Source organism: Siniperca chuatsi, linkage group LG9, assembly GCF_020085105.1.
Source record: "Siniperca chuatsi isolate FFG_IHB_CAS linkage group LG9, ASM2008510v1, whole genome shotgun sequence".
Taxonomy (NCBI): domain Eukaryota; kingdom Metazoa; phylum Chordata; class Actinopteri; order Centrarchiformes; family Sinipercidae; genus Siniperca; species Siniperca chuatsi.
This window is the reverse complement of record NC_058050.1, coordinates 25,167,814-25,195,788: the sequence shown is the minus strand read 5'-3', so window position 1 is coordinate 25,195,788 and position 27,975 is coordinate 25,167,814. Positions and strand designations below refer to the sequence as shown.

Below are 27,975 nucleotides of genomic sequence, written 5' to 3'. Positions count from 1 at the left end.
AACTCATACATTGGTTTTAAAACAAAGTTTAAAAAGAAGTCCACAAAGAAACTGAGCCAACTGAGTATTTCTGCCTGTGTTCTGTCACAGCTGATTAACATAACATACAACTAAATACTGACCACCCCTGGGTCCCTTTTCCCTTCTACTTGTGTTCATGCATTATTTCACTATTGTAAATACTGTAAATAGGCTACACTGAAAAGGCTTTAAGCACACACTAAAAGAAACACCAGTGTAAAATAAAATCACTGCGTTAGTTGCACTAGTCTTGCTGTTTTTTTCCATTCATTTATTTTGTAAGTGGATAACCAGTTAGACATGTGTTGTAGGGTTGTAAAGTTCCAACAGTCACCAAAACAATTAGTTTTAACTATCTATCAAGTATTTGTTGTGAATATAGCCAAATTGAAATAATTCAATGAAACCGACTTTAATAAACAATCTTTAATAGACAAATGATTGTTTGTTTTGCTTCCAGTGACTGACATATAGTCCCCATGGAGCCCAGTAGGCCTAATAACAACATTTTAGCATTATTTCAAATTGGCCCCGTCGCCATCTTTGTCCTGTACTTTCAATGCAATTTGTTCCTCGACAAAACATTACAGCATTTTTCACTAACAAACTTGATATTAACACATCGTTCACCTGTCACCTGCACTCTCAATAAATGTCTTCCGTTTATCATTTTACACAAAGAGATTGCCCCCGGGGGAAAATGTTTTTAATAAAAATGTAAAGAGCTAATGGGTTAAATAAGCAGTGCAGCTTGGCTCAACACAGTGCGGATCCCTGCTGACACCAAGTATTTCTCCCGGCGCGGTGATGCTGCAGAAGTCCTTTTTTCAACAGTGTATCACGTCAACGCTTCGGCGGTTGGACAGCTCTGCTCTTGTCAAAGTTTAGGCCAAAAGGAGACATTTGGAATTTTGAAGTCTGCTTTTAACCTAATCCTCATCTACTGTCACTATAACGACAGCTTCACCCGTAAATGATGTGTGGGCTAATTATGGGCATTTTGTTTTTAATTAAAACCTTATTTACCTTATTAATGTCATGTTATTGTCATAATAATACTAATAATAATGAAGTAGTCTTCTGCTCACAATACTCTCTAGTCGTTTTCCCAATGAATAGAAATCTGTGTTGTGTGCAGAGGTACAAAAACTAGGCTGATCTGAAATGTACATATGTCAAAATTGAATAAATGGAAACAAAGCACGGAGGAAAAACCGCTGTTATTGTCATGGTATTGCTCTTTCAATAAAGTTGCGTGAAATGTTACCATGGTGACATGTAAACTGTCAAACTGTCGGCTAATCGTAGCTAGCTGTGTTTTTAGAAAATAATGTTATTTCCTTTGAAAGATAAAGTAGGCCTATTATTTACCCAGAGTGAGAGTGACTAAGAGAAGTGAAGTAAGTGACTGTTTGTACCTGTTGCGTTGATGTTTCCATGAAACGGAAAGCTAGCTAGCAGCTTGCTACAGTGAACTTTTTACGGAGCGGTTCGGCGCTGATAGCCACAGCAGACACCACTGTAAATATCTTTTAGTTTGATGTTACCTGCTTATCGAAGAAAGTACATACGTTGTGAAACACAAGAGTTCTATTTAGCGTCTTTTGGTAAATTGGACATATTAATGAGCTATTGATTTCCCAAGTTTTGGGATAGCACCATGCTAGCACCAACTTGAAGAAACATGTTTAAGCTATCTAGCTGCTATCTAGCTACTGTACTTTGCTTATCATTAACTGTACATGTCTGTGGGAAACTCATTGGAATTTTACTCCACAGGATGTCGTTATCCCGGATTCAGAGTCTGAGACTGGCAGCTGCACTAGAGGACTGTTCAGACCAGTTGGACATTCTGGGACATACACTGACAGTGCAGATCAGCAGGGAGCGAGACACTGCAGCAGCACAGGTGAACCCCTCTGTGTTTATCACCTGTTCATGTTCCCAGTCCAGAGGAACATCTGTGTAACAGCTGTCTGCTGCTTTGATTTGATGACATGTAAATGTATCTATACCAGGTTGTTCTCCATTTCATGATCTTACTGGACAAATGTATAGATTAAAATAATGTATTGACTGTGTGTGTGTTTAGGAGAAAGCCAGGCTGACCAAGCTGAGAAGAGACTGGTGAGTAGTACAGACAAACAGACAGAAAAACATTATGTTGCATCGACATTTCTTCAGACTAAGTTTGTCTCTCTGTCTGTCTCTGCAGTCAGTACATCTCGCAGCAGGTTTTCAAGCTGCATTTGGAGCTGGAGGAGAAGCAGAGTTTCAGTTCTCTGCAGCAGGCGGTGGAGGAAGCGGGGCAGAAGAAGAAGGCTGAGAACATGCGAAGGTTCATCACTGCATCATATGGAGACAATACTTATAATACTAATCTTTATCCTAATAAGAGTACGTAACTAGAAAAGGTAATTTTGTAGACATGATGTGGTGTGATATCTGAGAGCAGAGGAGACATTGCAGAGGAAAGAACGTGGAAGAATGGAAAAAGGGAGAACGAAAGGAGGAAGTCTGTGTATCAGTAATGTGAGTGTCTCTCCACCCAGGGAAGCAAAGAGAGAGCTGGCACAGAGAAGACAGACTGTACAGAGACAGCAAGAGGAGCACCAACGGAAAACTGAGAAACTGAAGGTGAGAAACTAAGAGCAGATCCAAAAACCCAAACTGTCTGCATGAATGGCTGTTAGGGGTGAGTGAGAATCTGTTAATTTGGGTGACCTGATGGTTTATTTGAGAACGAAATCAAACATGTTAATCTGCAGGTCAGTGAATAATCCAAGGGGTCCAATACTTCCCCCACAGTTCAACAACATGGTTAAGGATGCGAGGGCTTCTTACTTTGCAAACCTAATTTCCTCCAGTAAACGCAAACCTAAAGTCCTGTTTGACACAATCAACAATACTGTCACTCCTGCACCTCCTGATGTGCCTGTTTTTTCAAATCATGACTGCAGTAACTTTCTCTCTTTCTTTGTGGATAAGATTAGACATGTCAGGGCTAGCATCATCCCCTTGTCTATGCCCTTTTCTGATTATCCAACTCGGCCATCAATTTTGGACTGCTTCGCTCTTATTTCCCTGCAAGACCTCATTGATCTAGTGGGCAGTATGAAACCTTAATCTAGCTCTGTAGACATTTTACCAACTTCCATGCTCAAAAACGCACTCAGGTCTATTGGTCCATGCCTGGTCTCTATTATAAATAGCACCCTGAGATCTGCTTGTGTCCCAAGCTTATTTTAAACATGCAGTTGTTCAGCCTCTTCTGAAAAAAACTAATCTTGATCCATCCCTTCCCAAAAACTATATGGACTGGATGGCTAACAACAACGTTTTATAGCTCAACACAGATAAGACGGAGGTCCTTATTGTTGCTTCAGATAGCTTAGCTTCCAATGTTGCTCAGTGTATTGGGTCCCTTTCTTCAGCTGTACAGTCCAGTCTCAGAAATCTCGGTGTTGTATTTGATCAGGCTATGTACTTTGACAAACACATCTAATCATTGACCCGTACATGTTTTTTCCATTTAAGAAACATTGCCAAACTCAGGGCTGTTGTATCACAACGTGAGCTACAGATGATTACTCACGCTTTTATATCATCCCAGCTAGACTACTGTAATTCCCTTTTCACCTCCCTCAGCAAGTCGTCCCTGGACTGTCTACAATTGGTCCAGAACGCTGCTGCAAGGCTGTTGACCAGGTCCAGCAGGTCGACTCACATCACACCTATCTTATCGTCTGTACATTGGCTTCCCATCAGGTTCAGGATTAATTTTAAGGTTCTTGTTTTCACACATATAGCCCTGCATGGTCATGCACCTGAGTACATCTCTGACCTGCTTTGCCCTTATATAACCAGTAGGTCACTTAGGTCTTCCGACCAGGGCTTACTGGTTGTCGACTGAAAACAAAAGGTGATTGTGCCTTTGAAGTGGTGGCTTCCTGTAGACCTACGTTCTGCGGTCTCTGTTGACGCCTTTAAAAAGCAGCTGAAGACTCTCCTCTTCAAACGGACCTTTGTCTTCGCCTAGTGTTTGTAATCTTGTGTGTTTTTTATGGTGCTGTTGCTTATGTTTTATTGTTGTTTCTTTCACTGTTTTTATGGTCTTATTTTTAATCATTTTACTCTTGTGAAGCACTTTGTGACCTTGCTCTGAGCTATACTAAATAAACTTTACTTACTTACACTCAGGACATGTACTGGCTCGCCAAAGGCCTGAAGCATCAGCTGAATGAGGAGTCATCAAAAATTGCCACCAAGAAGAAGATTGTGGAGAAAAACACTAAGCTGCAGCTCCAGCAGAAACAAAAAGAGACCAGCCAGACTGAGAAGCTGCTGGACGACCAGCTGGAGGTGGGTCCAACAGTCCAGTCTGGGTTGATCTACCTACCCACCAAGCCCACAGAGACAGATGTTTTCAAACTGATCCTCCATCAGAGTGCAGACATGACCATAAATAATGACCAGTGTTCTTACATTGTTCTCAGACTTGCGCAGTAACAAATGTACACTTATGTTTCTGTTATCTCCTTCTCTCTCAGCTGCTGCAGAAACAGCTGAAGGAGGAGACGAGAGTTCATGAGAAGTCCAAGACATTCCTGCAAAATCAACATAAGGTTGGTAGAGCAACATTACTATTAACAACATACTAATGTTACAATTATTACAATTATTGTATGGTTGTTCTTTTTGGTCATTAGCTTAGCTGCAGTTTAAGGTTTAAGATGAGTTTAAATCTATGTTGTCTTGAACAAAATCACATGAACACCTAAACCCCAATGCTGTGTTTTCAGAAGCTGTGGTTTAAACTACACCTGTGGTGTAAATCCAGCATAGTATAAATCCAGTTCCTGTGTCCTGTAGAAATCTCCTCAGTGCCACTAGAGGTCACTGTACCTGAGATTTAAATTAAACCATGGTCTGTATTTATCAAGCTGCTAAAACTGTGAAATTTTGTACTTAAGTGAAAGATGAAAGTAAAAATCCCTGCACTGTACTGTTACTGTACTCAAAAATAAATTGGTGTGAGTGAAGAGGATGCAGAGGACAGGGTTAGATGGAGGCACATGATTCGCTGTGGCGACCCCTGAAAGGGAACAGCCGAAAGGAAAAGAAGTATCAAATCTTTGGACTTAAAATACTCTCGAATTTAGAGGTCTCGTAAATTAATCGTGTGATCCGGCGCTTGATAAATGTGTCTTACTCCTCACACTTTTTTTACGTCAACCCTGGCTCTTAAAGGGACAGTTCACCCCCAAATCAAAAGTATTGTTTTGGGTTGCTGAGTTTTGGAGATATTAGCCGTAGAGATGTCTGTATTTTTTTAATATAATAGGACTTTATGGCTTGTGGTGCTCAAAGCGCCAAGAAAGTCCACAGACCTTGTTGTGAGCAGTTTCATGTAGAAACTCTGTACTATCGGTAGAAAGAAAATAGTTCATTTCATGACTATAGTTCAAATCATGACTTGGTTGCTACATGAGCAACCAAGTCATGATTTCTGGAAAGAGACATTGCTGTTGAGTTTTTCAAATGTATTTTTTGGCACTTTGAGCACCGCAAGCCAAGTGCCATATAGTCCCATTATATTTAAAATAATGCAGACATCTCTATGGCCGATATCGCCAAAACTCAGCAACTCACACCAAAACAATCTAGATGGATAAATAGCACTACAGGTAAGAGGAAAAATGTGCATTTTTGATTTGGGGGTGGACTGTCCCTTTGAGAGCATTCATAAATGTAATTCTTCGAAGTTAGATAAATGCAGGCCCTGGTATAACTGAGGTTGAAGGTCAAAGAGATCAGTATGAGGGGAGATTTCTACAGATCAGATCTTTTTAATAATTTGATAATTAGTCAAACTAATGTAATTCAGTTACATTTTCAAGGTGTCACATTTACTAACAAACTGAAGAGGTCAATTCATATCAATGACTTCATAGTAATGTATTAATTAATGCACCAGTACCTGCAAGGAGGCTATGTGTTAACTTTGTCAGTAAAGTCAGTTTCATATCCCATACTGTGCACACTGCTGACAGTTGATTCCTGTATTTATATGTCGGGGGTGTGTGGAGGGGGTGGGTGAATATAACGTGCACATAACAGTCCTGCAGCAGCTATTATTGTTGCTATTGCTGTTTCAGGAGTTGCAGCAGCAGCTGCAGCAGTGGCAGCAGCGCACCAAGCAGATGCTGCAGGAGAAGGAGCAGCAGCTCAACAGTGTGCGCTGCAAAAGAACAGTGAATTTGGACAGACTGGTGGAGATGAGGAGGAAGGTGAGCAGCTCCTAGCGCTGAACATGACACAGCGAGCAGCTGCCGATGCTGAACAGGACGCATAGTCACTACTAGATGAACATTAATGAGATGCTGAATTGTGTTCAGTTCAAGGAGATGGAGCAGGTGGTGATGGAGGACAGGGAGGAGCAGGAGAAACTCTGCCAACAGCAGGCAGAGGCCAGAGCTGCTACCAAGGTAATGACATCCAATCAGAGCTCAGATCCATGAACCTTACCATGATGCTCTATCAGATCAATCGATCAGGTTATTTAGCGCACTGATCCCTAATTCTGACCTTGACTTGTGACCTTTGACCCTGCAGCTGCAGGCCTGGTGGAGAGGCTGCATGGTCCGCCGGGGCCTCGGTAGTTTTAAAAAAGCAGAGGTAGTGAAGAAAGGCAAGAAGAAGAAGGAAGGAAAGAAGAAGAAGAAGAAATGAGTTTTCTCCATCACCCCTTTGAGACATTGAAATAATGTATATAATTCAGTAACAATATACAGAAATGCAATTCCTGACCAATGTCAGTGTATCTTCTTTGTTCTTTATTTAAAATTGTAAAAACATGTTGTCATTTCAAACATATACCCACAACAAAATAAAAGAATAATAATAAAAGTGGTACACTGTGTGAAGGTAACATGGAGCATATTAGCATCATATCATATATTAACATATCAGCAAACAATAGTAGCACCTTGATTCAAAATCCTCTTATTCCATATTTTATGTACAGTATGAGCTGACCATTTTATAAGTTTAAAAAAACACCAAACATAAAAATGCAAGAAATCAAAATGACTTCCAGTAATGAACACTACTAAGTAGTCTACTGTTAATGACCATAGGCCATACATTTGGACATAAGTCATCGCCTTTATCATGACATGATAAGGATTTCAGTTACAGACACACTATCCAATCACACTATATATATTTCATAAGCTGATAAAATGAATCCTACAGCAAGTTATCTTTCCTAACAAAGTATGTCAGTCACCGTATCAGACCACTGGGCGTCAATTAAAGAAAGATCAGATGATCATAGAGAGATGAGTCATTAGAAAGTCACATCCATGTGGAAAAGCAGTAAAAATTTACAATTACTCCCAACTTTATGCCCTCACATCTGACGTCAGAGCAGAAGCTCCGTCATTGCAAAACAGGAAAGCCCTCAATACAGTTATTTAGAATAAAGTTTGGGGAGCTGATGTTTGTTTGTGTGTGCTGAAGCTCTTACAACACTTTTAGCTGTGATGAACTATGGTCATGTTTTTAAATCAGTACTCGCAAATGTCAGGGCTAAGAGCAGTTTCAAGTCACGTCAAAGCCAAGACCAGAGCAAAAAAAAAATTCCTATTACACCACAATAGTGATGATGTCAGTCAAAATGTAAAAAAACAAAAAAAAAAACAGAGCTGAAACAAAAACAGTAAATGAATCAGTAGTAATTGATTAGTCATTTAAGATCATTTTTGCTTCTTAAATGTGTATATTTGGTGTTTTTTAGTCATCTATGATATTAAACTGAATATCTTTTGTTTACGTTAATTTGGGCTCTGGGAAATTGTGATGGACATTGTTTTTACTCTTCTGACATTTTATAGACCACACGATGAATTAGTCACCTAGAAAATTATCGACAGATTTATCGATAATTAAAATATTTGTTAGATGTAGCCCTAAAAAATACTAAAGTAGAAGAGACAGACATTGGGTCTATAGCCAATGGTGGCCAAACCCTTAACAAGTCTGAGTGAAAGCTGAGCAAAGACTGAGACAAATCCAAAAGGTGAAAAAAGTGGTCTGAAGACTAGCTAGAGCTCGTAGTGTGTATGTCAGCTCTGTGTGGCCAAAGCCTCACACTTGCAGTTCTTCTGTTTCAGTCGAGTGGGTCTGCTCAGCGTGCATGTAGTTGTTGTCTCCGATGATGACACAGTTGAGATGGGAGCTGTGGATGGTGATGCTCGGCAGCTCTGCTGATGGAAGGGGAGGACAGAGAGGATGAGGAGGAGGAGGAGGAGGAGAGGTGTGTGCTGCCCCCTGCTGTCCACGGCTGCAGCTGCATCCTGCCTGATCTGTAACACATGAACAAATTAGATGTTTTCACTTCTCATGAATACAGTTTGAGTGCTGTGATATTGTTAAGTACAACTACTGCAAAGAATATGCAAATAATACACCATAGCATAGTATAAATTGCTGCCCAAAGTGCTTTACATTCCTAGAAATATGCTATAAAATAGGTTTGGCCGCTACCCACTGTGCATTTGGAGCTCAGATCCGTGCATTAGAGGCTGACTTTCTGCCACCGCAGATGGGTAGGTGTCGTTCCCGATGACGCAGTCGATCAAGGTGGAGTTGCTGATGTTCACAATCAAAATGGTAGACGGCAGACTCCGGATTGCCACTGTTTATGAGTGGGCAAGGTAGAGAAAGGGGAAAAGGGAAGCGAATATGAGAATGGGAAGTTGTTGTTCCAGAGTGATGTAATAGCAGAACTACGTCACTATCACAAAGTTCCTTATAGTTGCCGAATATATGGAAAAAGCTTGTTTCGCTGGCAGCCTCTTTTCACTGAAAAGCCACAGCAAAGAGTGTTTGAGGTTATTCCAAATGTGCTGCAAACAAAATGTACTAACACTGATTTACTTGGTTGACAGATTTTGTTCAAGGTATCCTTATTCATGGAAAACATCTAAACAGAAAACTAGTTTGTACCAAACTGCTGCACAAAATGATAAAGCGCCTGTGTGTTTCTAGGAGGGATTCAAAAGTTTATTTGTCACATACACAAGCAATATGTGTAGTGTGATGCAATGTGGCATGCTCCGAAGGCTGTGCTAAAAGGCTAGTATGAAAAACAAGAATTAGAAGAAGGACATTTCCCTTAAGATGGAAGAAAAATAAGACCAACAAAAGGATTAAACAACAAGATGTGAGGACTGAATAAAGACCCTGAACGCTGTATTGTAAAAACAGAAATCTAATAGAAATAGTAGAACTTACCTTGTGTAGTTTCATTCTCTGGAGGTTGAAGATTTTGAGCTTTAAAGACAGCGAGAGAGGTAAAGTTTTACTAATGATAAATTGTCTTTTTGACAGGCAATATGACAACATCAGTGCTGATAAAGTGGGAGTTCATCATGTCTTTGAGAAACAAAGACAGACTCTATAACAGTCACATCTGCAGATACTGGGCCATGACATGACAGCAGCATATGAAACAATTAGGACAATATTGGTGGGTCTCATTATAAAATGAATATTACAGGAAGTTCATTTTACCTGGGCAGCATGTGACCTTTTCACACAGCAGAGTGTCTAAGGGGCAGCAGAACATCTGGAAGGCTCTTCTGCAGCTCTTCTGCGCCACCCTCTGCACCACCTGGATGATTCTCTGCATGTTGGAGTTTTTAAAGGTTATCACCTAAAGGAGAGAAACAATAGAAATAGTACTCTTAGTTTCAAAATCTCACAAGAGGACATCTCATTCTGGAGAGAAACAACTGGCTGATGTAGGTGGGCTTTCTGTAAAAACAACAGCTCAGACCGCAACTTCTTCACATGCTCAGCTGTTTTTCTAGGTCACGTGTACGTTCTCCTGCCAATGGCAAGTCGCTGAGGCTGGGAATTTTTTTTTTTATGATAAAAAAAAAAAGGTTAACGCTACTAACAAAATCACGGAAATGGTGCTATGTTGAAGCCAAAAGTTTTATCACAAAACCAAACTGGAAGTCAGTCAGAGTTGGGACTCACCAGAGAAAGTCAGTGTATATCATTTTAGAGCAATCTCTAGTTACTAGATCTACTTTACTGTATAATCAAGATCTATAATCAGATCACAGATCCTGTCAACTCACTCTAGCTGTCTGGTTGAACTCTCTCTGATGGTCTGTCTGACAGGATGATCAGTGCCCTGACATCTTTGGGTACTCTGATTCACTTGAAAAACTCTAAAGTCTCTCATCTCATCTCTCATAGCCAGCAATATAAAAGCTCCGAAAGAAATATGATAATAATAATAATAGTAGTAGGCTAAATAAAATTGAAAAAAAAAAACCCCACCTGATTGAACAGCGTTCTTTCTTTCATTTTTGTAAAATTGCTGTTATTAAAAGGAGTCAGAGCTAGAGGATCAGAGTTGTCCATCATTCGTGTGGCAGCGATATATCCTGTTATAAGCGGCTAACACCTACTGATATACACAATTTCTCGGTAAAGTCCCTGTCGGAGCGGCGCATGCGCACTTAAACGTGGGCTTTCCATCTGGTCTCTCTGTAGTGTGGCGGCCAAGATGGGCTGCGCTCCAAAGCGTGAACATATACAAGTGCTGGAACCTGTCCCAACAAACAATGTCCGGTCCAGGGAAAGTTCACACAATATTACACTGTAAACACAACATCATTTTGGGGGCCAACTGTCACCACTGGTCACTGCAAAAATACCCCCCAAATAGTCTAAATTAGTTTATATTATCCCTCAAACCCAGTTCTCAATTAACAGTTAGTGGCTTGTTGCTTTAGGGGACGACCATGCATCCCGCCAGCCCAAGAAAGCAAGCTCTTGACTGAATTAAACAGAGCAAAGCAAAGTCAGTGACAATAACAATAACTGTAGGTTACATACCATTACTGACAGAATGAATTCTAAAAATAACCTTCAGGGAGCCTTTACGGAACGTTCCCTGAAGGTTACCTGTTTGCTGGGTGTGATATTATTGCACGACACTTTGCGTGATTTGGATATTTAAAGTCTGCACGAGACTGACACTTTTTTTCCACAGCTCTGTCCTGATGCCTTCGCTGCGCCTCGTACTCTTAAGTCCAAGTGTAGGAGCGTTAAAACACAACACATTACGTAAGGATTTCTAAAACAAATGGATACAAGCAAAACTAGATTAATGGCACGTGGTGTTTACTCTTGGAAATAAGATGGCACGGACCTGTTTTGCGTCAGAATGAAGAGGAGGAAATGATGCAACAGGAATGCAAGCTGATTGTGTGCAGCACAGACAAACTAAAGGTGTAGGCTACATTATGTAGGCTGATTCAAAATGATCTTTAAAAAATCTTTAAAATACCATACTTTTTAGGAAATGTAATAATGAAACAATACTTAACTATCTTCTTCAAAGATAAACTGTAGTGCCAGTTTCTGGCATCACTTGCCCAGAGAAGAGAAATAGTCTCCAAAACTCCAGGAAAAGTTGTGGTACAAAAACGACTTTATTGTGAGACCAACACAGTTCTGCTTGTGGCATTCATCAAGGTCATTATACAATACACTCAAATAACACTAAATGAGTATGAAAAATTATATAAGACTGATATTCATATTTGTTTATATAATAATAATATTAAAAAGGTATAAATAACAACTCATACACATACAGAATTTAGTGGGTTTTCAGACAAGTCAAAAGTATAACTGCTTACATCAATAAATAATATTGTTAGTTAAATAATTAAAATGACTTGTAAAAAAAGCTTTATACTTCTCCTTTAACATCCAGTCAGTTGATATTTTAATGATCTAACTGACAATATTATTTATTGATGTATTTAGTTATATTTTTGACTTGTCTGATAACCTTTTCCTATTGTCAGTTTCGGGGCTCTATATACAGTGGTGTGAAAAAGTGTTTGCCCCTTCCTGATTTCTTATTTTTTTGCATGTTTGTCACACTTAAATGTTTCAGATCATCAAACAAATTTAAATATTAGTCAAAGATCTCACAGGTAAACACAAAATGCAGTTTTATTTGTTATTATTAAGGGAAAACAAAATCCAAACCTACATCCAAACCTACATGGCCCTGTGTGAAAAAGTGAATGGCTGAAGAAGAACAAAAAGAAGAACAAAATGAAGAATAGTGGCCTAGTCAAAGTCCTGACCTGAATCCTATTGAGATGCTGTGGCATGACCTTAAAAAGGCAGTTCATGCTCGAAAACCCTCCAATGTGGCTGAATTACAACAATTCTGCAAAGATGAGTGGGCCACAATTCCTCCACAGCGCTGTAAAAGACTCATTGCAAGTTAGCGCAAACGCTTGATTGCAGTTGTTGCTGCTAAGGGTGGCCCAACCAGTTATTAGGTTTAGGGGGCAATCACTTTTTCACACAGGGCCATGTAGGATGGATTTTGTTTTCCCTTAATAATACCAACCATCATTTAAAAACTGCATTTTGTGTTTCCCTGTGTTATCTTTGACTAATATTTAAATGTGTTTGATGATCTGAAATCAGGAATCAGGAAGGGGGCAAACACTTTTGCACACCACTGTATATCCTACCTAACACTCGTTACCGAGCAGCTCATGGCGTGACTTCCATTTGTCCTGCTGCACCTGAAAGCAGCATGAATATAGTGAAATAATAACCGGCAGGAGCAGTCAAGAGTGGAGATCAGCAGAGCAGGCACAGCTTCCTGGATGGAAACAAAACGCAGACACACACACACAGGCCAGACAGCAGCGAGCAGGACGTTTAAACATGTTTTTAGTGTATCTTTAAGCCCGGTGCGTGTGTAAGAAAAGCGGCAGTGGAATTAGGCGTTGACAGCAGACGTTATTATAACAGCATATCAACACATGAGTCTATTCCACAGTAAGAGCACTGCGGCTGTGGATCTGGACTCAGGCAGCTCCTACACCCAGTGGTCCACAGGCAAGGTAAGACTCCCCCCCTCCTCTGCTCGCTTTTGTCTGCATCATATAGACCATCCATTACCCAAAAACGTTTACACCTTATGAAATGTTACACCGTGAATGCGTCAGAATTTCAATTTTGACCTATCCAATGCAACCTTGAGGGGGATGCAGATGTGTGAGATTTCATGTGTAAACTGGTTGAATGCACTGTAGCAAATGAGATATTACACTGTTATTTTGTTTCATGAAAAATACCATGCTAACCTCAGGGTAAGTGTAGAAACATATGCATACAGCCTACCTTTAAATCTAATTCAATATCCACCACACTGATTCTGGTTAAACTGATGTACACTACATGAACGTTTGCATTTTCCCACCCCATCATTTGCTTCATATTGCTGTGTTTCAGCTTCATGTCCTCTTGTTTTAAGCTCTGTCCCAAACAACACACAGGTTATTGGCCCAAAAAATCCAAAGCGACAGACAGGGAGTGATTGCAGCTGCATAAATGCTGCCATATAAATGTTGCTACACACTCCCGAGCACACAGTCGCAGCTGCCTCCGTCCTAACACAGTGGCAGTCTGTGTAAAAGCAGCAGCAGCTTTTCACCGGGCAGATCTGGTTTTGCGTTTCTGCCTCTCTGGTCAACAGTGATGCTTTGATCCCATCCTGGAATGCCACCCAGACAGCCGCGAGGACAGCTAATCACAGAATGGCCAGCTCCACACCTGAAAGGAACTGTTAGCACACCATGGCGTTTTGATTAAAGCTACAAGGAACTTTCATTTTTGTCTTGATTCTGGCGGCCCCTGTGGACAAAAGCGGTAGTGTTGCCACCGCCTCGTGTCGTAAAGATCTTGATCTGGCCAGCCACGCGACTTATTTTTTCTTTTTTTAAACAGCTGTTTGCAGGATGCATAGGATGAGGTAAAAGATTCGGTTGCTCATTTGGTTGACATTCCCTAGTTATGTTATATCTTCATAATAATTAGTCAACAGCAAGATATAGCTCGATAAAATGTTATGTTATAAGCCAGTTGTATAACAGTAATGACCGCCATGACCTATACCTCCATGGAAGGTACACAGCTAAATAAATTTGACATATTACATACCTGTCTGGGAGGAAGAGGGCTAATTCAGGATCTGTTTTGAAGGTTGACTTGTGTTTTCGGTGCTCCATCACTGTCCCTTTTAACTTTTATTGTTCTTCGGTCAATTATTTTCTTTTTCTTTTTACTGATCTTGCCCCAGCATCAGCCATAGCCACACAATATAACGTAAAAGATAACATTGTCTGAAGAAAAATCTCCCCCGCTTCCTTTTAACTGGCTAACATACTACTCATTGCTAACCTTTGCCTGGGAAAATGTAAACATGGGCTCTTCTGGTCTAAGTGCCGTAAATCGTTTCGTCTGATTTCGCGGGAATCGGACCCGGTGACAGGCATTAAGAATAATAGAAATAGCCAATCTTCTGCTGATGGTCTGGTTCGCTAATGTAGGTCAGGGGCATCAGTATTAAATTGAGACTTGTCTCATAACTAGTTAAAAACTCCTTGAAATTGCTTTAATGCTTCTGAATTTTCTGAAATGTCATGAAGTCGCAATTCCACGACTCTGCGGTGCTGCCTGCTGCACTGAACTCCAGCGAAGGGTCGCCCTCTCTCTCTCTCTCTCCACGTCGAGGAACAGCGGCAGGACGTCAGTCACTCGCGAAGTCATGACAACCACGTAAACAGCGGCGCGAGTGGCTGCAGTGGCAGGCCGGGCACAGGACAGCAGTGCATTACCGGAGAACAAGAACAAAGGTAGATTTAACTAGCTAACGTTAAGTGAGAAATAATTTACAGTTTGAATAAACATTCGGAATGTATTCTCTATTAATGTTCACGGCTAACTAATTATTATTAATATTAATAATATATCGTGAAATAATGTTCCAGCTAATGTTAGCTAGCTAACTCAGTGAATCATAATACCGGTAACATTAAGTAAACTTCAATAAACGTCGGTAATTGCCAACAATGTTTATATAAGCTATGTAGTAAAATATTCCTGATTTCATTTTCAAATATTTCTCCAAGAAGAGAAAGAAGCCTGATGTCGATGAGGGAGGGGCTCCCGGTTCTTAGCTATGCCCGCACGTTTTGAAGGCAACGAAATGTTCTAAAATAGGGGAGACCGTGGACGGCTGTTACACTTTTTGTCTCAGGACCTATAACTCGCAGAATTTTTGTGTTAGAGCGCTCAAATTTTGACACAAAGTGCCCTTATTTGTCTACCACAAATAGCATTTTTTCCAACTTCTCCAGCTATATCACAGAATTCATTATTTGATGTCAAATACAAGGAGTTCCATTGTTACAACCTGCCCCACAAGTTGTAACACAACCTGGGGTAAGTTGTAACAATATGAGCGAAGAATTTAAAATTGAGACCACACCACAAAATACAAATCTTAAGAAATCTATTGCGCATGTGTCAACACTTCAACATCTTCTTGTGGTTCACCAGGAACAAAAAGAACTCACTTCACGTCATTTATGTTTGGATAAAAGTACTGGTACTATGGTAGATTAATGGAAAATCATATACATGTTTTGAACAATGAAAGGGAAAACGTCAGCTTTCGTCGTCAGCATTTTGTATTAACATTTAATATTTAAATTTAGTCGATTATGCAAACATTCAGGGTGGAAATGCTTCTGAAACAGCATGCAGATTATGGTGTAATTCTCACACTCATTCATGCAAACTTAAATCTGTTCACTGTATTTCATTAGAATCAAAAAACCATGAAGTATTGATGAATTCTTCAGTTCAGAGTCAATCAAACTGCCTCATATCTATCGTATCAAGATGGAACGACACTGATTTGTCTGTTGTTCTAAGAGAAAAACGCTTCCACCAGCCTCATCTATTGACAGATGGTTACCCTGGTAATTTCAAGTTCCTTTAAACCTTGAAGTTGTTCAGGAATGACAGGCTTTACACTGTTATTAAATACATATTGGAGTTTACATGCAGCAAAGCCCAGCTGATTAGAGACCTGTTATTTTCCCATGTGAGACCATGGGGTTGCTTATGCTTGGGCAGGACAGGACAGGACAGGCTGACAGCATTGTGGGATGATGACTGCAGCTGGCTCAGCTCGCCTGTCTGAAAGCAGTGCAGGAGGATACGCCATGACTGTGCAGAAATACCAATGTACGCAGCTACACACGATCCAATATCCAATGACAATGATTTGCATGTATGCCGCTGCTGATCAATAACACATAATAAGAGAGCACTCTGAAAAATTTAGGACACCGGTGGTGGTGGTGGCTGTTTTGACTGAGCTGCTTCAAAGTTTCCTGCCAACTTTAACAGCCTGCTGAAATAGAGAGCATTGTATGTGGGATAATGTGTGATTTCAACAGCCACTCAGGCTGCAGTGTGTGTTTTTAACACCACTGTTTCCTGTGTGACCCTGTTCTGTGTCCAACCACCGTTATCTACAGGATTAATCGCAAATCCCAGATTATGGGGTTATTATTTCTCATGCTTTTTGGGATTGGACAGAACCAAAGGGATGATTTTTGGGTTTGGTGACTTTGGTTCCCTTTAACACCAGATTAGGCCTTTATTATTCACCTACCTCTGTCCTGCTGTTCCAAAATATGTAGCTAGTGCATTATGTCTGATAACCAAAGGTGGAAGTCACAGTTTATATTTATGCTTGATGCTGTATTAAACAGCTTTTTGTGAAATATACCATTTTAGTATTTTTTAACCAAGATAGTTGGTCCACCACTTTTCCAGAAATATCTCAACATCAATTGCATGGATTGGCACAAAAAACTGTACAGACATTCATGGTCCCACAAGGATGAATCCTGATGACTCTGGTGATCCCCTGACTTTTCCTCTAGCGCCACCATGTGGTTTACATTAGTGCCTTAAGTGAAATTTCTCAACAACTGAACGGATTGCCATGACATTGGTACATAAATCCCTGTACACCTCTGGTGATCCTCTGGCTTTTCATCTAGCCCTGGCTGACTTTAGTGGTAATTGGGAAATGTTAGCATGCTAAGACGCTAAGCTAAGATGGTGAACATCAATCAATGGAACTATAATCAGGTCAAAATTGTAATTTGTCCAATACTTTGGTTTATGACCAAATACCTGCAAAACTAATGCCATTCCCATCAGCCTCAGCTGTGCTTTGTGTTTAGTGCTAATTGGCAAATGATAGCAGGCTAACTAAGATGGTGAATATATTAAACATTAACATAAGCATTTTAGCTTTATTATTGTGAGCATGTTTAGCATGCTGATGTTAGCATTTAGCTCAAGCACTGCTGTGCCTACATGTAAGTACAGCCTCACAGAGCTGCTAGCAGGGCTGTAGACTCTCAGTCTTGTTGAATGGGTAATTTCACATTAAAAACATTTTAGCTATTCTTTTTGCAAGAACTGACTATCAGAAACGTTGAACTCCAAAATTACAAAATGTTCAGAAATCCATGCTATCCTGGTTAATCTCTCTTTCCTCTCATTAAACAGTACATTATAGTCAAACAGTTTTCAAAACCATTAATTGTATTCGAGTGAATTTCCCTCTTTTCAATCTTTCCATTCCCTGAAATTAAATGCTAAACAAAATAGCTTCCAAGTACTTACTGTAGCTACACGAGCCTGTATTTACCATGTTTCTAAAAACAATTCTTCCTGTCAGAATGAATGAGGAGCTGGTCAATAACTGTAGGCTCAGTAAACACAGACTTTGGACCTGGGCCGTAAAAGCACGACAGCCATTTATGGAGAAACAACAGACATGTTGAGAAATCGATAATACTGCAGTGATTACTCATAATTATATTTTACTTCATGCACCACGCAGCTTTAAAGAGTGGATAATTCATCTCCCAGGTAACAAGACAATGGCAGTGTATTGCCTCAGGGAGCGGTGAAGTCATCACAGTTGGTTTACCAGTTACCAGAAGAGATGACAGGTTTCCAGAAACAGGGTGCATTGTTGTCGGAAGGCCTGGCAGTGGTTGGGTGAACTGTAAAAAAGAGGAAGAAAAGTTTCACACCCATACTGCAGAGACAAATACATTAATGCTGTTTCTGCTTTCAGGAACATGCCTCGCCCCACCATGGCCAGCAGGAGTCCCACCCTGAGCCGGGAAGCCGTGGATTCGGCACCGGGGATCCCTGAGGGCGGCGCTAACCCTCAGCCGGGGCTGGAGGTCTTCTGCAAGCTGTGCCTCAGCGAGCAGCCATCAGCAGCCACCAGCGAACTGCAGAGCTGCAACTGTGTCTTCTGCACAGCTGTAAGAAAAGACGAACATGAGCAGTTTATTTCAGACATTTACAGCACATAATGCTCGTATCCATATATCACTGTTTTTTGAGCAGGTCAGTGTTACTATAGGACACTACAACAGGACTCATTAGCCATTATGGAAATCAAGATGTATTACTGAAACAGAGTAGGGTGCCCTGAGCTATATTTAGATTTTCTAGAAAATACAAGTATGCCTATCCTCTACTCATATTCCTCATGCTTTTTAGTCACTTTCTGTAGGTGGTGAAGATTTCACAAAAGTGATCCAACAGCAAACTTTTCTTTGGGCAATTTGGGCAAATCTCCAGCGTTTAAATTACTTGGAATGGGATGCTTCTCTTTACTGCAGCCACTACAACTTCCTGCTTTAAGATCTTAAAATAGATCCTATTATTAGAGCTTTAGTGAAATGAAGTGTTTTCAACACAGGTATGGTGTTCTTTCACATTTACTTTCTTTGTCTTGTCCTCACTTGAACTCACAAACATTTCCTGGGAGCTTTTTTAGTCCTTTTAAGAGAGAAGAAGTGCTATCACTAGAATACCGAGCTGTAGTATTCATCTCAGAAGCTCTGAGGTCTATTACTACGCTGTTCTTCTCTAATACGTGCCTGCCTGGCATATCGAAACTGAGATGTTGTTGTTATGCTCTGACACAGAGAGGTTGCTTGCTAGATAGTGGCAGGTGTTAATCTCTGTCCAAGCTAGCTAAGTTGTCAGTGTTGCATGCACAAGGTCACAGAGATAAAACACACACGCATACACAGTGTCACAGGGGAAGAAGGAGGGAAATGGATACAGTAAACCCTGCTTATCACTTAGACTACATTTTATAAACCTGAAATGTCTCCTCCAGTCTGGTTCAAGAGCACATCGCTTGTGTTTTTTATTCCAGCTCAGTTTTTGGATGAACAGTACATGATGCTTTATGAGAAGGCGCATGATAGCCACAAGTTTGCATGTACAAATGAGTCTAAAAACAAGTACCAGACTTCTTTGATAGATTTGATTTCGTCTTCCACTGAATTTTTTTTAATTTTCTGTTCCTCAAAACTGTTTGCCATTGCACAATGTTTACATAGTTCCTCCTACCCTTCCACATTTGGCTGTGGCAACATATGACTTTTGACGTGTGAATGCCAATAAGGAGCTCATCTTTATGTGGAATTTAGTTTGCCCTGTTTGCACAACAGCTCATTTTCCCTCAGCTTTCTTTGCTTTTACTACATTTGTCAAGAGTCACGTTTTAATATGTATGCTTATGCTATATCGTTAAATATATTGCTTTTTACAAGGGCATGATATTTGTGCTGCATTATGGTACAGTTCTCCCTGTTCCAATCAATATTTAGACTAATGCTGCTATGTTGTTTCTCCCTCTCCAGTGTCTGCAGCAGTATGTTCAGCTGGCCATCATGGAGGGTGGGGGGGCATCCATCACCTGCCCAGATATGGCCTGCCAAAAGACCGGAGTGCTACTGGACTCTGAGGTATGACCTGTTTAAATCCAATGATATGTGAGTGAGTCATGAGTGAAACCAAAAAAGACAAAGAGTCTTCAGGTTCCATAAAATACAAACATGTTGATGCACAAACATATACTAAACTAAAAACATGTTGTTGTTTTTTTTTTAATATTCATTAAATTTCTAAGTTGCTGGCTACACCAGCAGAAATCTAAAGTTGGATTTTCACCCGTGTGTTTTTTAAATTGTGTGGGCTGGATTATGATGTGTTGTGAAAATGCTGTGTATCCAACCTTAATGACATTTCGGAAGAAATTCTTGTTGCTTTCGAGTGCAAAGAGTAAAATGAGTTCATGTGAGCAGTCAGAAAGTGAAACTCCATGAGCTGTCACACATTGTAGATACCACATAGTAAACACGTCAAAGAAGAAGCTTAAACTGGTGATTCACAAACAAATGGAAATTCTGCTCCTCAGTTGCTCATTGGTAATGTATTCCTTGTCTGAATACAACTGCATTAAGACACTTATTGTAAGAAAAACCTCTGTAACTAGTGCTCATTGGCCTTCCATCTGAATTAGAATTGATTTGATTGTAGAATTTCTATCCCGTTATCCAGTTGTGAAATTAGGCAGATGTTAGACATACAAAAAGTATTAATGGAGGCAAATAACATGCATAGCAAGCAGTTCTTAGTCTGTCTTTAGTCTTTTTTGAAAATTGAAAATTTGGTTTATTGGCATTTCCTGCTGCAAGCTTATGTTGGTTTAAGCAAACATCTTCAGTATTTACCAATCTTTGCAACATCTCTCTCGTGGATCATATGCAGATGTCATCTTGCAGCTTTTACTACAACTATGAAAATGGCATTTTAATTGTTTTGCAGCCTTTTTTCATTTAGAAAATATTGCAATCAACCACCTTCTCAGTGGCTACTCACTAACTACTGAGGTGTCTTAGAAATAATGCAGCAAATTGCAGTTGCTAGGTGACCAGTTGATCCTTGAAGTATCAGCTTCTCAGCAACCACACAAAATTGCCTAATTTAAACTTGACCACCATGTATTTTTGCATTTATCTATTAGGGTTTAAACAAGTTGTTGTTGTTTTTTTCCAAAAAGATTTTTCAAACCTCTTGCATGGTTCTTGGATGCACACAAAATTCATTGTCAAAGCTCGGAGTGAATAAAACATGACTAAAGCCCCTCTGCGTATGTGCTGTGTGATTGCAGATAGCTAGCTTGGCCCCAGAAGATCAGGTGGAGCTGTATCAGCGTCTGAAGTTTGAGAGAGGTAGGTATTGTTGCATTAGCATGCTGATGACTGGTCACAGGCATTGGGCTATTTCAGGTCGCACTTCAGCTGGTGGCATTACGCTAAGCAGCCCCACAGAGCGCTGAGCTTCACATGCCTGGGATATTGTTGGGCCTGCTGCCCTATTTTCTTTTCTGCTCTGGTCCAGTCTTACCGGTCTGGAGGTCTGTGGGTTTAATACCTTCAGTTAAACCAAACATTACCAGCAGGAAATCCAATAACAAATGCTGCAAGAGGTCCATGTTACTATTCTTTTAAATTCAAAGTAATGAGCTTTTCAGTGCTAATAAATTGTATGACCTGTGTGTAACTGATTGCACCATAAGTTGTGGAAATGTTTGTGAAGGCAAATTGTATTTCGCACTAGAGGCCTGGGAGCAGAAAGAGAATAACTGTTGAAATAGGTTTCTGTTGACATTTACAAATTGCAAACTGAAGTCAGTTTGCCTTGTAGCTATATTGGTCTTTTCCAGTTGCACAGTAACAATACGCTGTGAAGCCAATAATAGTTATTGTTTACTCAGGCTATAAATCACAAGACTCATAATATTGGAAGTATAAAGAAGTGCAAAGTACAGACTGTTTTGCAACAATGTTTGCCTTCTGTTATGATTCACAATGAAAGTATGAGCTGGTGAAGGGGATCTGAGTCAGATCATGAAAGGTTTTGTTTTGTTTGTCAGATTTATTTTTTGTGAGCATTTTACATTAAAGTTTTTATCCTTCTGTCCTTTTAAACTACTTCGAAGGTTGTCTGCCTTTATAGATAGCCAATTAGAAATGAGAACAATGCATTTGTTAGATGTTTTTAGCCATTCTAACCAGGGATGGCAGTGTCAGTCGGTTGGTCAGTCGGTCCACCACTTTGGTCCAGACTGACAGATCTTTTCAGGATACTGAATGGATTGACATGAAATATGGTATATTCATGTCCCCCTCAGAATGAATTGTAATAACTCTGGTGATCCTCTGATGTTTCATCTAGCGCCATCATCAGGTCAAACTTTAAATGCGTCCAATACTTTATGACCAAATACCTGTAAAACTAATGACATTTCTATCAGCCTCAGCTGTGTTGTGTTTACTGCTAATTTGGAAAAAATGTTAGCATGCTAACACGCTAAACTAAGATCGTGAACATGGTAAACATTACTGTACCTGCTAAACATTAAAGGGATAGTTCGGGTATTTTGAAGTGAGGTTGTATGAGGTACTTATCCATAGTCAGTGTATTAGCTACAGTAGACGGCAGTCAGCTCGCCCACAGTTTGGAGAAGCAGAGTTCTGGCAGGGAAGCAGAGCAATGCACTGTTTTGTCATTAAAGTGGACCAAGTTGCATTGGAACTGTGATTTTACTTTACCTGCATCCCAAAAGTTGTATTGCAGTAGCTAACATTACAGTATTCTTTTTAGGGCTGCAGGATGTTTTCACGGGCAATTAATCTGTTGACTTGATATTCAATTTTCAATGATATAAAACTGAAAAAAAAACAAAACACCAAATCCTCACATATGAGAAGCTGGAACCAGTGAATGTTTGGTTTTTTAGTTTGAGAAACAACTTGATTGATTATCACAGTTTTCTGCTGATGGAGTACTTGAGTAATTGACTAACTGCTTCAGCACTAATTCTGTAAAGTACATTTTTGTGAGCTTACTGTTGGTCAGATCAGTAGTATTACTGATTGTACTGATAGTACTGATACAGATAGTACTGCTTGTATTACTTGGGTTTCCAGAATAGCAAAACATGCATTACACACATCTCAGTCTACTTCAGAAATCACATCCCCCCTTTGCTTTCTGCAGGAGTGAAGATGGACCCCAGTAAAGCCTGGTGCCCGGTGCTTGAATGTCAGGCGGTGTGCAGTGTGCAGCCGAGCACTGAGGGCCAGCCCACCTTTGTGCCCTGCCCGATCTGTCACACCGTCTTTTGCTCCGGGTGCAGAGGGCCCTGGCAGGACGACCATACCTGCCCCGAGCGCCAGCTTATGATGTCACCCTCACCCTCTCGTGAAAGCAGGTTAGTCAGCCGCCCACTGCCTGCAGCCACAGAGTCTGAGCTGCACTTGATGATACTGAAATGATGCTGTGTTGAAAGCAGGATGAGTGTGTTAGTTCAGGACACTGAGGAGTCTACAAAGAAACATTTGTTACTGCTGTAAACAAACTCGGAACTGAATCAGGATTGCATTGATGAGTTTTATTAACTATTAATTTAATACTATAAAAGTGGAGACGTATTTGTTATTTTTTAAGATATTGTGTGTATTGCCTTTATCTGTTCAGACACTATCAATTCAATTGTTTTATTTTATGAGGAAAATCCCATCCTTCCATCGAATATAAAAAGACCTGACAGTTATTGTGGCAGGATATTTACATTAGAATGGATTATACAAGTGATGTGTAGTTCCTCATCTCCCAGTAGAGGCCCTGCACTGAATATAAACATTATTTCAGGATTAATAGCTTAGTATTCCTCAGCAGTGCCCTCTGTGTCGTCCCTGTTGTACAGCTACATTACTGTGCTGCTCCGAGCTGTGGCTCTGCCAGACTGACTGATGTCATTGGGGAGTCACTGACTTATATTGGAATTCCATTGTATCTGTGCCAAAGCGGGGAGGAGGAGGGTGGGCACAGAGCCAGTTAGTTCACCGTACAGAAGGAGCCAGTGCACTGCAGAGAAGCATTGCAGTGTGCTGTCGAGGATAGAGCAGGCATGAGGAGAATGAAATTAAAATTTGAACTTGAGAGCAAGATATACATTTGCCTCAGCCTGCAGGTTTAATCATCAAACACAATCTTATTGTACCAGGGCAGTATTTTAGAAATACTGCAGTTTGTAGGAACCAGCCGTCAATGACCAAAACACCAGACCTCTTTGAATGACTGAACAAATCAAAAAAAGATGTTGGCAGACAGAAGTGGGCACCGCTTAAAAACCCCCTCAAATTAATAAAGCTGTTCTAATCAATATTTTTATTTTAACAATGGACAAAATTACTATGTATAATGTGAAAGAAGTTGCTTGTGGTGCAGAACCCACAGAGTGACCCAACTCTGCAGTCCTCTTCAGCTCTACGTAGCATTTTAGCATCTTTCAGAGGTTGTTTTGGTTTTGTGGCTTGCAAGTTTAGGTTTTGGTTCAGTCTCGCCGCCCTCATCGTTTTTTCTAGCCAGGCAGCATGAAAGCTATAAACCCACTGCACACTACCTGCACAGCACCAAACGGTAAACAGTCAGTGTTAACAAGTTAACAGATATTATAGAGCCAGATATTGCCCTCAGGTGGTGGAGACCAAATCAGAGCAACAGTAAAAGGAGAGTGCTCTGTGTCTGCTGGATGTGTAAATAGGCAAGTGTTTGTTAACCAGTTAGCCATAACAACTTTATAAGATGTTAATATGTCAAAATTGTGTTCACAGCTTATTGTCCTGCCCCAAGATGGCAAAAAAAAATAAATTAATTAATTCAGGTTAAAAGATAATGAGTCTAATCAGGCTTGTGCAATCTGTTTAAATTGTAGAATGTAAACTCTTCAGGTTGTTGAAACCCTCAAACATGACTTCAGGGTTTTCAGCGGTAGTTATGGCCCTGTATTACACTTACAGAATACTTCCCTCATACCTTTGAATCCTAAAACAATTAACCCAGTCCAAAGAGAGCACTGATCTTTAACTCTACTGCTGAATAAAGATTTCACACTCACGCCTGGAGACTCTTGATTCGTGGCTTCATACAATGTCCCCCCGTTAACTGCATACCTGTTGTCTCTCCTGTGTCTTTCTGCTGCTCCGACAGCGACTCCGACATGCCCATCAAGCAGTGTCCTATGTGTGGTATCTACATCGAGCGGAACCAGGGCTGTGCACAGATGCTGTGCAAGAGCTGCAAACACACCTTCTGCTGGTACTGTCTGCAGAATTTGGATGTGAGTATCCCCTGCTACCTAACTCACGGATGTGATGCATGGTTTTGAACACAAGCTGAAAAATAACTGTACTGCCTAGCCACCTGTTAAGACTCTATCTATATGCGTACGTTTTTTATAGCCAAGTTCACAACATCTCAGCCTCTGCTTCACTATCTTTAGTTTGTGTTTGAATGTATTTGGTGATTGCTGGATAAAAGATTTCTTGTCTTGACATGTGTGTTTTGTAATTGCAGGGTGATATCTTCCTGAGGCATTATGATAAGGGGCCGTGCAGAAACAAGCTGGGACACTCCAGGGCCTCAGTTATGTGGAACAGAACGCAGGTGAGGTGACCAAGCACACAGCAGAACAGACATACAGTATTCATTTCAGGGTTGTGGTGACTCTTTTTCGTAAATTTAAACAAAAGCTGAAAACAGCGTTTGACTCAACTCTCATTCACAATGAGACTTGGGAAACATTTATCAGTTTCGTTCTGTTCATCAGCTGCTACATTGCTGAATCTTCAAAGACCCATAAAGTCTTTGTTAGCTCGTTGTTTGTGGGTTGTTGTTTTCCACCAGTGCACCCAAATAGTCCTTTATCAGACATTAAGCTGAACTAATCCCAGAACTAATCTCAAATTCCTGCCCTTTAATGACGTTGTCCGTTCAACAAAACGATTACAATTGGCTGCCAAACCTACTTTCTTTCCTCTTCCCCTGCTCTGATGCAATGGTCACATGATTAGTTTGCAGTGAACCTTCTGCATTTCTTGCAAAACATCTCATGACAGACTTGGTTACACCCTTGCCTAACAGGTCCTGTAAGTTTTACAATCTACAAAACTCCTTCTTAGCTGCCTCCAAACACTGCTGTAGTGGCAGTACATTTAAAGTGTACTGTATATAGCATTTGTGTTGTACATTTTCTAAATTTAGATTTGAAATGATGTGATATATGATTATGCCGACTACTGAAAGGGCCAAACACAAACTGTTGCCACAAAGTTGGAAACACACTATTGTCTAAGATATCACTGAATGTTATATGTAGCATTAAGATTTGCTATAATTGGAGCTAAGGAGCCTGGCCCAAACCATAAAAAATAGCCTTACGCTAAAGTATATGGACAGGGGTGTCCATATACTTTTGGATATGTAATGTAGAACTACATGATACATAGTATTGGAAGTGTGAAAAAATATTTGAATTGTCAAATGAATAATAATATCGTGTAATGATATTATTAATGATCATGGTCTAGGTAGACTCTTCTCATCTGATTTGAATGAGCTGAAAGATGCTAAAAACGCTCCGTAGAGCTGAGAGGAACTGTAGTTAAGTGATAATTCTCTGAGGGCTCATCACTAAAGCGACTCCTTTCACATTTCACATAATCATTTGATCCATTGTTAATATAAGATATAGATAAGTGGCGCTTTAAAGATGTTGCTGTGTTGTCCTTCAGGTGGTGGGTATCCTGGTGGGGGTCAGCATCATCGTGCTGGTGACGTCTCCGCTCCTCCTGCTCGCCTCGCCCTGCATCCTGTGCTGCGTCTGCAAGCCCTGCAGTGGCAAGAAGAAGAAGAAGAAGAAGAAGAAGAGGAAGAAGGACCTCAGCCAGCCAGACTCCTCCACATCATAGCAGCACCCCCTCTCATCAGCCCAGCCCAGGATCACTCGGATAACCTCATGAAGCCCATGGAAACCAAGAGAGTGCGAGCGCTGCATGGTGGAAAACAATAAACTCGTGGAACAATGGAGTACTTTTTTTATGATTCGACAGACTAGAAGCTTTGTCAATAGTTCAGTAAAGTCGTCTGGGTCAACAAGTGAAGACTTTCATCTTAAAGCTCGATGAGAGAGCTTTAAGAGCTAAAGAGTATGTACTTTATATGGTGGAAGTGTAAATATGAGGAGAATGAATGTAAGTAACTCAGCTAGTTGTTTTCAGATGCACAACATGTAGGAAGGAGAAGGCAGCGGCTGTAAGACATTTCCTGGACAAGGCTTTTGTTATCGCCGACCTATCTCTCTCTCTCTCTCTCTCTCTCACTGTACACACACTCACACACACGCGTGCGCGCAGTTCAAAGTGCAATGCCACCCCCATGTGCCAAACGTCATGATGCCAAACCAGAGGTGTTAGGTGCTCAAGTGCCTCACTCTACAGTGCCTGGTGCTTGGTAGTATTTGTTTTGCCTTCCATTCTATCTTTATCTTATGCAAAAATTTTAAATAAACAATGCAAAACATTCTTTCATAATGGGAGAAGGCAAACGGCATCATGTGTGCACTGTATATTCTGTACTGATATAAAATATGATAGGGCTTCAAAGGTGCACAGAGAACTTTTCTTCTGCAAATGTTTGTTGTTTCCTCCTGGCATATGTTCCAGACCAAAGGCTCTAAAGGATAATGTGTACTTTTCTAAAGTGTGTTAATGTGTATTTATGGGTTATGTGTGTATGGTATCCTGTTATCATTTCTACGTTTCTGTTGATGTTTCTGCATCAGATATTTTATAAAAGCGGCATTGTAATTATAATAAACATGCATCAGATGGTATTGTGTTTGCTAGTGACATTTATCATTTCATGGCTCATTACTTCACTTTTGTCTTTGCAAAAAGGTCATGAGAAGAGAGTACACGGAAGTTGACATAGCAGGAGTGAAAATATAGGTGTGGCTGTATGGATAAACGGATATTTAGAGAATGATTTATGGAAGTGAAATATATCTGCTACTGATACACAGTCTGAGAGCCATGAACTCAGCTATGTTGCAGTTTTATTTTATTTTATTATTCCTTTATTTAGCAAGTTTATTTGTATAGCACCTTTCAACAACAAGACAATTCAAAGTGCTGTACATAAGACATAAAAGGCATTACGACAAGGTATAAAAGAAACAAGACGATGTATAAAGATGCATATAAATAGGATTTGAAAAGAGTGAAATAAAAT

At 40.3% G+C, this 27,975-nt stretch overlaps 3 protein-coding genes and 1 long non-coding RNA gene across 10 annotated transcripts; 2 read left to right on the top strand and 2 right to left on the bottom strand.

The window, feature by feature from the left end:
* The first annotated feature begins 1,262 nt into the window (after positions 1-1,262).
* On the top strand, positions 1,263-6,933 carry iqcg (IQ motif containing G). 3 transcript variants are annotated; one of them, XM_044208075.1, is made up of 10 exons: positions 1,263-1,421; positions 1,801-1,930; positions 2,114-2,148; positions 2,237-2,359; positions 2,574-2,658; positions 4,222-4,315; positions 4,570-4,646; positions 6,180-6,311; positions 6,420-6,509; positions 6,637-6,933. In XM_044208075.1, exons 2-10 carry the CDS (start codon positions 1,802-1,804, stop codon positions 6,751-6,753), a joined length of 882 nt encoding a protein of 293 aa, XP_044064010.1. In that variant the 5' UTR covers positions 1,263-1,421; position 1,801; the 3' UTR covers positions 6,754-6,933. The 3 variants fall into 3 exon arrangements, with proteins under 3 accessions (XP_044064010.1, XP_044064008.1, XP_044064009.1); XM_044208073.1 differs by having other exon boundaries at positions 4,222-4,383; positions 4,572-4,646; XM_044208074.1 differs by having other exon boundaries at positions 1,290-1,542; positions 4,222-4,383; positions 4,572-4,646.
* LOC122881635 lies at positions 6,835-14,567 on the bottom strand. 2 transcript variants are annotated; one of them, XM_044208077.1, is made up of 5 exons: positions 14,086-14,567; positions 9,601-9,742; positions 9,322-9,360; positions 8,576-8,722; positions 6,835-8,390 (listed from the first exon to the last, which is right to left on the bottom strand). In XM_044208077.1, exons 2-5 carry the CDS (start codon positions 9,716-9,718, stop codon positions 8,173-8,175), a joined length of 522 nt encoding a protein of 173 aa, XP_044064012.1. In that variant the 5' UTR covers positions 9,719-9,742; positions 14,086-14,567; the 3' UTR covers positions 6,835-8,172. The 2 variants fall into 2 exon arrangements, with proteins under 2 accessions (XP_044064012.1, XP_044064011.1); XM_044208076.1 differs by lacking the exon at positions 14,086-14,567 and adding an exon at positions 10,381-10,539.
* Positions 12,674-27,577, top strand: rnf144b (ring finger protein 144B). 4 transcript variants are annotated; one of them, XM_044208071.1, is made up of 9 exons: positions 12,674-12,986; positions 14,574-14,780; positions 18,101-18,296; positions 19,695-19,799; positions 21,008-21,068; positions 22,900-23,113; positions 24,895-25,024; positions 25,261-25,350; positions 26,478-27,577. In XM_044208071.1, exons 3-9 carry the CDS (start codon positions 18,105-18,107, stop codon positions 26,652-26,654), a joined length of 969 nt encoding a protein of 322 aa, XP_044064006.1. In that variant the 5' UTR covers positions 12,674-12,986; positions 14,574-14,780; positions 18,101-18,104; the 3' UTR covers positions 26,655-27,577. The 4 variants fall into 4 exon arrangements, with proteins under 4 accessions (XP_044064006.1, XP_044064005.1, XP_044064007.1 ...); XM_044208072.1 differs by lacking the exon at positions 12,674-12,986 and adding an exon at positions 13,025-13,897; XM_044208070.1 differs by lacking the exon at positions 14,574-14,780.
* Positions 14,851-18,094, bottom strand: LOC122881636. The gene is made up of 2 exons (XR_006379195.1): positions 17,641-18,094; positions 14,851-16,131 (listed from the first exon to the last, which is right to left on the bottom strand). It is a non-coding gene; the product is annotated as an uncharacterized LOC122881636 (long non-coding RNA).
* Positions 27,578-27,975: the final 398 nt, after the last annotated feature.